This window comes from Strigops habroptila, chromosome 1, assembly GCF_004027225.2.
Source record: "Strigops habroptila isolate Jane chromosome 1, bStrHab1.2.pri, whole genome shotgun sequence".
NCBI classification, from domain to species: domain Eukaryota; kingdom Metazoa; phylum Chordata; class Aves; order Psittaciformes; family Psittacidae; genus Strigops; species Strigops habroptila.
The window spans coordinates 148,442,134-148,454,275 of NC_044277.2; the positions used below are offsets into that span (position 1 = coordinate 148,442,134).

The 12,142-nt window shown below is 42.8% G+C and overlaps 1 protein-coding gene across 6 annotated transcripts in view; it reads right to left on the reverse strand.

Annotated features, from left to right (window-relative positions):
* Positions 1–12,142, reverse strand: part of BLVRA (biliverdin reductase A) — a 54,211-nt gene that overhangs the window by 16,332 nt on the left and 25,737 nt on the right. The window contains exon 3 of one of the 6 annotated variants that reach the window (XM_030479842.1): positions 10,658–10,687. The exons of the other annotated variants lie outside the window; for them this stretch is intronic. Coding sequence (XP_030335702.1) covers positions 10,658–10,684 — 27 coding nt within the window. The 5' untranslated portion in view covers positions 10,685–10,687. The remainder of the gene's footprint in view (positions 1–10,657; positions 10,688–12,142) is intronic. 6 annotated transcript variants of the gene reach the window in all.

Below are 12,142 nucleotides of genomic sequence, written 5' to 3' on the forward strand. Positions count from 1 at the left end.
CCTCAACCTGGTGCACAGGATTATTCCACCCTGGACAAGGGACTCCACATTTGCCTCTGCTGAACTTCATGATGGTTCCTGTCTGCTGTTTCTCCAGCCTCCCCAGGTGTATTGACCACTCCCCCCAGTTTGATTTCACCCACAGACTTGCCAAAGCTGCACTCCATCCTATCGTCCAGGTGGTTAATAAAGACATTTAACAGTACTTGCCCTTTTCCAGTCACCAGGAACCTCTCCTGATTGCCAAGTGGCTTCACAGTGACATCGACCAAGTCCTTCAGCACCTTTGGATGTACCTTGTCTGCTGCCAAGGTCTGCTGTACATTCAATTAGCTCAAGAGCTATATCACTGTCTTCCGCTACTGCGGGTAATGCTAAATTCCTACAGACAACTGTTAGCAGACTCAGAAACCCAGGAAGTTTGAGGACAGACCTTTGCTAGTGAAAGCCACAGCAGAAAAAGGCATCAAGTACCTTTAATTTCCTTCACCTTGGCCCCACTGAGCTGCAGGCTCATATTTACTCAGCCTTCTTTTTGTTGCCAGCGTACCCAGAGAAACCTTTCCCATGGCTCATTTCAGCTTCAGCTGAGCTTTGCCCTTCCCAGCTTGGTTTGGCTACGCTTGCAGCACACTGGAGTGGGGCACCTCTGCTCTGGGGAGGTTGTCCCTGTAGATCAGCCTCAGCCCCTCTGACCCCCAGGGCAGTTTACCATAGGATCATGCCAAGCAGAGCCATCAAAAAGCCAGAGAAATGCTTTTCTGAAGTGTATGGTTGTAACTCTTTGAAGTCCTAAAGGGCTCCAGTGCGAATCAGGACCAGATCAGCAGCAGTTTAGAAGCAGTCCAGCTTGAGAGTAGCCGATCACAGGCTTACTTTAAGTTCAGAAATTTTCAAGGTTACTGGAGTGTTAAGCTGTTAATATTTGCCTACTGCCTTTAGTGGGACTGGGAGTGGAAGTCACACAGCAGACAAATTCCCCTGAACCTCCTACAGTCATCTTGTTTCCAAGAACTGTTTGTTTCTCTGGTGATCTGCTGACCTCCTTCTCCAGTGAAGTGAAGAAGGTGGGGAGCAAACTACCTTCTTGCCATGAACAAAGAACATCTCTCAGCGGATGCTCGCGTTGCTGAACATCAACATTTCTGGCTCTCCTTTGAAAAAAAATTTCCAAGTTTCACCTGATGACCTCCCCAGAAATCACATTTTAAGACGGGCAAGATGATTTCAACCTAAACCCAATAACTGTTCCGATGCAACATGTTGTCATGGCAACCAGCCATTCAGTCCAGGTCAAGGTTTGCAGGCTAATACGGTATCCACACGGAAAGAGACAGCTGCTAAATGTACGCTACAGAGCCTTTGCTTTTGCACATAGTGAGGAGAAAAATCGCTATGTCTGCATCCCTGCTGCAGCTTTTTATTACCCTCGTTTTGCTCACGCAACAAATCCTGCAGCTGCTCAGGAAGAAAAGTAAATTAGATGGGTTTTGGAACCAGGTAAGAGCAGAATAGAGAATACTCATCTGAGAGTCCAGATGAATATATGGAGATTTATTCCTTATTTCATACCTTTGCATGAGGATAACAGTAATGGTTATCTTTCAAGTAGAAAAATTATGAAGGAGGAAGCCCAAGCCATAAACTGCTGTGCCTGCCTTCCATGCCTTTTTCTTAAAATCAGTGATATTGGTTAAAACTTTAACAAAAAGATTCTAGAGGTATTTTCAAGGCTGCTGAACTTTGACTCCTGCCATACTGAAACAAAATGTGCAGTAAGTGATATAACAGTGCATCAGCCAGTGTCCAAAAGCATTTTCTCTACCTAAGTGGCTGTAGGAAAGCAAAGGGGATGAGGAGATGAGGAGAAAGGGATGTCCTTCATGCTCACAGATTGTGATTGAGGAGTGCCTCCCACCACCCAGCACCTACTGGCCTGGCCTGGTTGCAGGGAGCTCTGCCAGCCCCACCAAGGGCCCCCTCTGAACTGGGACATGTCTGGTGTCAGCTGGTGTGGTAGCTCTTCCCCACTGATGGCCGGCACAAGGGGCTCCCTCTTACGCAGGGAGACAAGCCCTGCATGACAGAGAGGCAGAGATGAGAATGGCATCTACCTGAAGAGGATCATTTATCTTACTCTGATTGTCCCATCACCTCTCTGCTCTCTGTTGAGATTTCTGTGGCTCTGCTGCTTATTTCCTTCATTGGACAGGTCTAGGCTAAAAAACAAACTAACAAACATCTCTATACCCAAGCATTCTTGCAAAATTTACAGTAAAACAGCAGCAAACCAAGCAATGGAGCATGATCAAAGGGATCAGTCACCCAGCAAGTGTGTGCCTCCCCAGTGCAAACACAATGGGACTTCAGTCCCTACATCTTAAAACCGCTTATCTCACCGAGGTGAGCTTATGGGGAGCAAGGCTTACTTCTGTTTTGTGCAACATCACTTAAGGCCATGCAAAGCCAGTGCAGAGGCAAAGTAAAAGGCAGAAAACTGAAGAATTATCTTCCCTTCAAGAAAATTTGTCATGGCATATCTAGACATGACAAGTTGAGAACGAGTACCTTCTCTCATGATACATAGAGAAGGTCAGTAAGCCTTGTGCATTGTCCCTGCCGTTTTCAAAGTCTCATTCCCACAGAGATGAATGAGTGACTCACATAAAATCAAAATATTTTGCAATTAATGTCACCTGCAATAGTGTAAACACTGACGTGGGAGGCTTTCCTGAAGCACTCCCAGCCTGGTCTTTTTAATTGTGCCACTTCAAGCGACTACTGTTTTACTGCCACGTGTATCTTAAGAGTAGCAGCAACCTTGCAGATGAGTACTTAATGTGAAAATACTGCTGCCAAGGTTAGTTCACTTTTGCATACTCAACGGCTGAACCATTTCATTCCCACAGTAATTTTTCAGCAATTCTCTCTCCAACACCCCCTTCTATACCTGTCAGATCTTTGCTTACATTAAATCTGTAACTCTACCAAACCTGAGTGCCGAAACGTCGTCATTTCCTTCCTGCTGCTTAAAAATACACAATACAACCCCCCCACTCCTGGCAGCCACCTCCCAGTACTCCAAAGAATAAAGGGGAACTCATATGGCCAAGTGCCAGCAACTGAGACTGGGATTCCGGGGCAGCTACTGGGTAGACTGGGTGTCTGAGCCTGGCTGCTGCAGGGATCCACCTTGTACATACTTATATATATACATTCTCACTAGCAGACCTTCATCCTGCTCAGCCAGAGAGGCTGCTGGTGCTGTCTGTGTTTCTGTGAGTGCTCTGTCTGCGATCTGTATGGCATGTGCATATACGTGGTGTATGTGTGTGCTCTCTGTGTGTGGTGACTGGGAATATGTTTTCAGCCTGGTTGAACCAGGGTCCATGGAGCTGCACAGCCCTGCCCCTTTCAGGCTGTGTCAGCCTGATTATTTTCCTCTAACATAACCCAGAATGGACTGAGGAATTTTCCCAGAGGCCTCTTTGAGGAGGCTTATGGTTTAAACATCATAGAAAATTTATCCCCATTACAGCAGCAAAGCCTGAGATGAGGGTTGCAGCATCTTCCTCAACAGAAGTTTTTAGGGGAACACTGGGCAGACAACAGCAGTCACAACTTGGCAGAGGGGTGTTGGTACATGGTAGAGCCTGTGCCACCACATCTTACTCTCATTGTCTACTATTAGCAAGACACATCTGCCTGGAGCAGAGAAAGCTGGAGCTGAACAGTGTGGCTTTTGTTAGTGTTGTTTTTTCAAAGGGAAGAACTGCACAAATGCTCCAATTTAGCAGCCTATTCAAAGGCATAAAAATCCTTTGTTCTGCAGAAAGCCATTTACTTGCTTTAACACCTGTAGGTGCTGAAGTACCCTCCAGAAGGAGACCATACAAAGGCTTCACTAATCCTAACTATAAGCAGAACTTCAAGGAAAAACAGAAATGAAGGCAAAGAAAATAATTGTTTGACTGCTAACACACTGGAGCATGACTTTGTGGTTTTGCTCTGCCTTTGCTGCAACCAAGAGATAAAAGTAGTCTTTATGCAAGAAAGAGACAGTCAGGAAAGCAACTGCGAACACTCTTCGTTATTTCTTTTTAAAACATTAATTGGCCATAAAATGAGAGTCAGAAGTTTTCTTGAAAACCTGCCAAGACCATTTACAGTCTCCGCATTTCAGAGGAAAACAACAGCACCGAGAAGTTGCAGAGCAACCACGTACATTTTCCTTAAGAGCTGTTTGTTACAGTCTTAAGTATCAACCCCCACCAGCACCTCTCCATCTCTCACACTCATCACTCTGGCCATCACAACCCAGGCCCCAGTCTCCTGGCAGGCGCACAGGCTCTGGTGAGCTATAACTTCAAGGCACCAGCTCTCGCAGAGGTTTGCCAGCAGAAAACAGTCTCTCATCCTGACTGGCACCACTGTGCCTTGGAAATAGCCAGAATGGTCTTTTCTTCCCAGCTTTCAAATGTGATTTGAACAATACACGTGCGTCATTTTACATTTATAGGCAGGCTTTCTGATTAAATTCTGGTTCTCTAGCTGGCTGCCAAAGATGAAGTTGATGTAGTTATAGTGACATATGACCAGATGCTGTGTTACAGCTGCCAAACAAGCACCTTTACTCCATACAATCGGTGATTAATAATAAATGACCGCACTCATAACAGATATGCTGTCTCCAGCACTAATACCTGAGCAGAAAGAAAAGCATTTATTAAAACACACTTTTGCAACCTAACTCTGCTGACTCCAGAGTCTGCAGTGGTCCCAACTCCCATTGCAGTAAGGCAGCTCTCCACAGCCTGCAACTCCATACTTGCAGCAAAAAACGTCTCACAAAAGTAATATAACACCACAAGAGGTACTGGAAGAATCCAAAGATCTGTTTTTAATACATGACATATTCCACCCTGTGGGTGACTGAATCAGAAGTGCTGTGACATACGTGCATGGGTATGAATGACCATTTCGTCCTGTTATCTGTATGTAGTCACCCTTTATGGTTCAGATCTAGTTGCTAGTGTGAAGAGGAAAAACAAAGGCAAATAATACTTCTGAGATGGAGTCCCAGAGGTGTGTAGGGAAGCTAAGTCCTCAGTCAGGCTCATTTTGTTTGAAACTCTGAGAGCCAAATTACATTTTGATATACCTACACAGCTAAAGGCTGAAACTATGCAGGAAAGAACTGAGTCTGCTTTAGGGCACCTGAAAAAAATAAGATGACAATGAAGGGCTTCATTTTTTATTTCATACATATAAAAATATCTCCTTAAAATAAACCAAAAACCAACCCATTAGTTCCAATGTTAAGTTTCCAGGAACTACTCAGGAGAGAACGACACAGAGCTTTGTGAAACTTCTGGTGGGTAAATAAACAACCCCACACAACTGCAGCCTCATCACAGCTATTCTTTAACCAAAAGGCTGCTTGTACATGGCTAGTTAGTATATGACTAAAGCAGAGAGAGTCTCAAAAAGTCCCCAACATTTCTTTCCCCAACATAGGCTTTAATGTACTATAACATTTTTTGAAAGTAGATTTGTCCCTGGAAGTGGAAGAAGAGTGTTTTAACAAGCAACTGTCAACTACTTTGGAGTAAAGTCCAGTTATAAATGAGCACTCAGGAGAATGAGCTATGGTATGGAGCTATCAGCAATTCACAGATCAGAGTTTTCCATGGGATCAAGCAATATTATTGCTCCAGTAGCAGTCTGTGTCTGAACACAGCCTGGAGAAAATAACCCTGCGTAAAGCTAAAAACGGCACTGGCTCAAAGAGGAAAAATAAAAAGGCATGATACACATTATCCACCACACTCTTGACTTAATGCTCATGTAAACACTAAAGCTATCAGAGTTGAACTCTGCCAACTCCCTGTGGACCGTGAACGATGTCTCCTGGCTTCCCTGCAGAACAATAAAGCCACCAGAGTAAAGTCTCCACATGGCTAAGCCACTGAACACTAACCACTAAGACTCTGCTTAAACACCTATTTGATAAGAGACCTTGCTGGTTTGTGCTGACTATTACACCTTTTAAAATGGAGAGCTTTCCATATTAAAAATAAAATAGGAGGACTGCTCACCCATACCTGCATTTTTGGGGAAACTTTACTCGAAACTAACCACAAGAGCTGTAGCTGAGAGAGCACGGAGCTGAGACATGCCAAATAATCTCCATGCATTCCCTTCCTTCCCTTCTGGTGCTCATTTTGTTTTCGCTGTGTCACCTACCGAGATAAGAGGCTCTTCCACCTCACTTGAACGATTCGCAAGTGCTTTCCAGGTAAACTCTAATGCAAGGAGAGGCTTCCAAGCCTTTGGTGTAATGAAAGTGATGATGGACAATTACAGAGAAATGTTCTGAAATATCTTCCAAATTACTACATCTGCCCCTGATTTTGCCTGCCCATTACTGCAGTCTGTTCTACAAACACTTTCTTTTCCAGAGGGCCTTACAAATGCAGAGCTGGGCTGAGCAGATGCAGGAAAGCTGTATTTCCAGACTATACTGTTACTTCCTCCCAGAAGTTTACTGGGTGACCTAAAGCAAGCAGATCATATTTCCTTTCCCTGTCAGCCCTCCCAATTCCAGAACAAGGTAAATTTCTCTCCCTCTTCTGCAAAGCACTCTCAGACCTAGTGATGGTAAGTGCAATGTAAGAAATAGGTATTATTACAACCTCTCCACTGTAGGAAACCATATGCAGATCAGACATCTAGACAAGGTGGCTCTAAGGAAGGTTTATATAGAAATACCTATATAAACCCATGCCATATAACGTGACACATTTTTTCTTTCCTTTCTCTTGCTGTTAAACTTATCTGAAACCTGAGCCCTACAAGGAATTATATGCAGGCTTAGTTTTAATCACAAGTAATCCCATTGATATCAATGAGAATGTTCCTACAAGTACATTAAGAAATAAGAGCTTTTACTGTTTACTGTAATATTAGGAGGCACAAGAACAAAACACATCCAGCCACAAGTATGTTCTTTTAATATCTTTCTGGACTCAACCCAGTTGATGATACCTATCTTCCGGTCCCCTAAAGGTCGCTGCATCCCAGATCTGTAACAGGCTGATCTATTTTGAGAATTCCCCAAACAAAAAAAGCACACCTGCTACATGCTGCAGTCACCATAAAGATAGTGCTTACCATGGCTGATGAAACCCTCTGCCTCCACCATTAGCATGATGCAACTCGTAAAACCAGAGGCCTGCCCCATACTCTCTTCAGAGTAAACAATACACACGTAAAGTGCAGCTGGTCAGACAAGCATACCTTTTTTTTAAGCCAACTTGCTCTTCCTCTAACCCAGCAAAAATGTTTTTACCCTTCTAATATCAACTGAGAGTGATAGAAAGTTGGGGTTTTCTTTAATAACAAGATTGATAAAATTTGGGAAGTTGATAAAGTTTGGCGTAACACCGTAATCCTAAAAATGATGCATGCAACAGCTAACACATCTGTCATTTTATCAGTCTACCGCTACTGAGTAGGGCCTGAAAAATGCTATAGATGCTCTCTATTCCCATTAAATTTGTGAAATACACCAATTTCAGCAATTGTTTGAGTAAGAAAAAGTAGCTCTTGAATGAAGAATAACAATTGAGGTTACTCAAATCCCTTCTAACTTTAGAGCTCAGTATTTTTCATGTTACTGGGCATCACAACCCTAAAGAACATAGAGGCCAGCCACTAGCCAGCTCTCTCATGAAGAGTTAGTCAGCAATTCAATGTGATTTAGCAGTCAAGTACTAACGGCATGCTACTCATCGGTTAAAGTTGTCCCAAGAAACCAAAAACACCTTCACCAAAATATCCGCCACTAGAGGGGGCATTTGGTATCCTATTTAAATCATACTGATAAGGAAGTTAATTAAAAAACAATAAGGTTACAGGAATGCTGTAAAAGCTTCCTGCAGTACTTCAACTGCACATTAGATCCTATGCAAAGTTTTAGGAAGAACAGTGCTTTCTTTGAGTATAACTGGACACAACACAAAATCCGCATCTCCCCTTCCGATCCTAGGGCTACCCACACCAAACCCTGCCATTTCTACAAGCAGAGATGTAGTCTCATATGCCAAGAAGATGGCTAAATTACTCTCCAGTTTTGATTTGCCTGTACAGACAGATAGCTCTGAGCATGCCTAAACTGGAACCTTCGAGGGTGCCAACCTAGAGCCTGACACGCTTATGCTCAGGCTTGACAGACAAGTGAGAGAATGACCTACAAAAAGGTTCCTATTTACAACTCTACTGTCTCTTTACAGGTCCACCATCACCAGACCTATTGTTCCAACAAGTCTCCAAAAGGACCTAAAAAACTGCCACCAAGTTTGGTCCAACTGCAAGCAAAGCAGAAGATCCTACTTGGTTCAAGCCACTCCAACAACTACTGGTATTTTAAACGTGTCTAAAGATAGATGAATATGTATGGCAACTCTTGGACATAGATGTGTAGTGAATACAAAACTCATTAAAAATTATAAACTTGACTGGGTTCACCCAGTGACATTAGCTGGAAAAGGATACAGGATGGATTGTGCCAGCATACTAGGGGCATCATAGGTTCTACATCATTAACTGTTGCTGGTTTGGGAGCAGTGAAACTGCTAGCAGCACCTACAAAACTCATGACCCTCTCTAAAATCTATGTGAAAATAACTATAATTGATGGATAGGCTTAAAAAACCCTTTTACTCCTCACAATCTGTCTTCAAAGATGTGAAGCTGGAAGATTTTAGTGAAGCTGAATGCCTGCTCAGAGGAGAATTCTAAATGCGCAACCTATTCAGAACCAGCATGGCCATGTAATTGGGATAAAAGAACCCAGTACTGCTCTTTTCATTTCCTCTGCGAAGTGAATGTGATTAATGCGGACCAGTATTTTAGTTACACCAACTGTGGCTGAACAAGTGGATCATATCCCATCAAAGGCAGGATCAGCACAAACGCCTAACTTTGCAGTAACTAAAACAGCTGCTGCAAAGGTTCAGGAGCAGGCAATACTCAGGCCGCTGGAAGAGGGAAATATGCCATGTAAAAGAGGTGGAAAAAGAACTGGATCATGGAAGCAGGAGATTTCCATCAGTGAATAATCCTGTTTGAAACATAATACAGGCATTTCTCTCTCTTATCCAGATTTTACTAGAATATAGCAACTTCATTTATTTCTGCAATATTTTGGTGAAATGATTTAACAGTTACTCTTACAAAAGAGCTTTGTCCCCACCTCATGTCCTCAACTGCACCATTCCTTTAAATGGTCAAAGAGGTCACTGAGCTCTGAAGAGAGTGGCTGTACTGAACCACCACCACCATCCTATGCTACCAATGGCAACATAAAAGTGATTTTAAAATGTAACAGCAACCCTGCTCATTACTTTATTCAGCCTTGCAGCTTTTTTAAACATCAGTCTAAATCCCTTCTCTTACCTTCTGCTACTGTAATTCAACAAAGCATTTTGAGGTTCTGGGAAAGAAGCTCACTGTGTAAGATTCGTTTTGATTATTTAAGCCATCCACATCTTGGGCATGACTGTGGCCTCTCCAAAAAAATGGGTTTCAGACAAATAAACCCTTTATCATTAGAAATGGAAAATACAAGGCATCCTACACTAATACCATAAACACAAATGCTATACATGCGCACCTAAGTTGTCACTGTTTTATAGATACTTGCCTTAGATATCGGACAATCAATCTCTGTTCTTCCCTCCCATGGTCAGACCTCTGTACCTAAAGACAGCAATGGAGCCTCAGCAGCTCCAAATACATAAATGACAACTGCCTTCAATGATCTGTCCTCTGAGTTCACTTGGATCCATTGCTGTTGTTTAGGATTAAACTGAGCCAGAGAAAGAGTGTAACAGTGTGGTCAAACAATGGCTTGTGAGCCAGGCTTACAGGTCACAAGCCATTTGACTACACTTGCTGTCAGGCTGAATGGTTTTTCCTCCTACCACATGGATTTTATTCTGCAGTCTGGAATAGGAAACTTTATTCCAGATTGGCATATAAGCAAAAATAATGTCATACAGGGGCTGGGAATTAAAAATAATGAGCAAGCATACTGTAAAGGAATGCATATTGAATTTCTTTTGATTAGAATGACAGAATGGTTTGGGTTAGAAGGGACCTTTAAAGATCATCTAGAACAATCCTCCTAGCATGGATGTGATGTTTGCCTTTTGCCAGTCACTGGGGACTTAGCCTGATTGCCATGACTTTTCAAATATGATGGAGAGTGACTTGGCAACTGTCTCCCTGCTCGTGATAACTCTTCCGATGAAAAAGGCCATCTCTGTCAGCATGGCAGCATGAGATCCCAAAGGCAAAAGATGAAGCGTTGAAGCCTCATTTAGTAGTCATTTAACCAAAAAGAAACTTAATCTCCAGGGTTATCATCACCTTCATGCTTCTTTCGGAGTTGGTAACTTAGCAGCATCTAGGATAGGATGATTTCCCCTCGTGTTTTGAAAACAGGAACATTTTGTTTCTGATATTATAGGCTATTTGATGCTGGCAAGGTACCGGCCAACTGACAGGGATGGCACTATGCTGCAGTGGATCAGCAGCTCTTCTGAAAGGTGCTCTCTCAACCCAAGTACATGAAAGCAAGAAAACTGCTGGCCTTGCATCTGGGGGAAACATGCCTCATGCAAAACTAGGTCTTCTTCAGAGCAAGCGGAGAATAAAGACTGTTCTCCATCTCTGTTCTCTTGAGAAAGCAGCATCCTTTCTGGTAGAGTCTTAACAGTAAAACGGGGCTCAGAGCAACCAGAGGATTGCATTGCCACATTCCCTGCTTGGATGGCAAGAGCAGAAAGGAAGTGAAAGCAGAAGTGAAGCTCTTCTCCCCACTAGAACAGAGGACCAGCTGCCATCCAGCCGCTTCAAGACCTGCTTATACTATCATATAATATGGCTATTTTTATGGTTCTTTTGCTGTGTTTTCATTGTGCTTATACGGCATATATTACTAGATCGGGCTGGTTGTCACCAGGACCTATCCAGGAAGGTGAAGGACTGGGTTGGAAACACCTGTCAGAATAACGTTATTTTTAAACAACAAACAGAATCATGTGAATGACCTTTTTGTTTTGAAAAGATTTATTCAACAGCCCTTAGTCTTAAGGTCTCATATAAGAGCACACAGTATGTCTTATCTTTGTAAATACTGGGCTAAATGCAAGGATGGCTATTCCACTTCACTATGCAAGTTAGTAAATGTAAAATAGATTTCAAAAAAAATCTAAGTTTTGCTCAGCTGCTGCCATTTGAGAAGATTACAAAGAAGATTACATGGAAAACGTTTCCCAGAGCAAACATTTTCAGCAGCCGCTGATACCAATTATTCTGACTTCTGGATGATGAAGCTCAGACATCTCAGGGCTGTTTCTAAGAGATACTGCACTCCAAGTTATTCAGACTGCAAATTCAAATACTCCGTACTTCTGGGTTAAAAACCCAAATCAAACCAGGACTACTCTGTCTTACGCTGGGCACCAAAACTGAAAGCAGGTGAAGCCCATGGTCACCTCCAATGCCATAAGTGTACCACTCCTGTTTACAGCCTCATCACTTAGCAGTCAATTATCACCAGTGCAGAATACATCTTTATCCTTTTCTGCCAGTTCCTCGCAGATTTTTGCCACTAGAGAATCCTAGCTTTAGAAGAAGACGGAAGCCAGAACTTAATTTGCCTTCACCATCCAAACTAATTTTATTAATCTTATTTAATGAGGACTAAAAAAAACCTAATAATAATCTCAGTCCTTTATACCTTTGTATCTGTCACCCCTAAGCTCAGAGAGATCTACGCAAACACACTGATCCACTTCCAGCTGCACACAATGCTGCTATGCCTAAACAGTATCAGCAAATTATGCCAAAGACAAGTACGAGCAAGCCACTGCACTCTCAAAATTCATCACCGAACAACAGGCTAACCAGTCTTCTTTTGCTGATCTGTGCTGGAGCCTGCAAAAGGCAGTAAATACTGATGAAGGGCTGTTCTCCCTAGCAACAGAAAGGTTCACAAAGCTTTGCAGCTTCTGGCATAGCTAAAAAACATCCATGGCATTTCAAGTAGATTGACTGTAGTCCCAACTTTTCC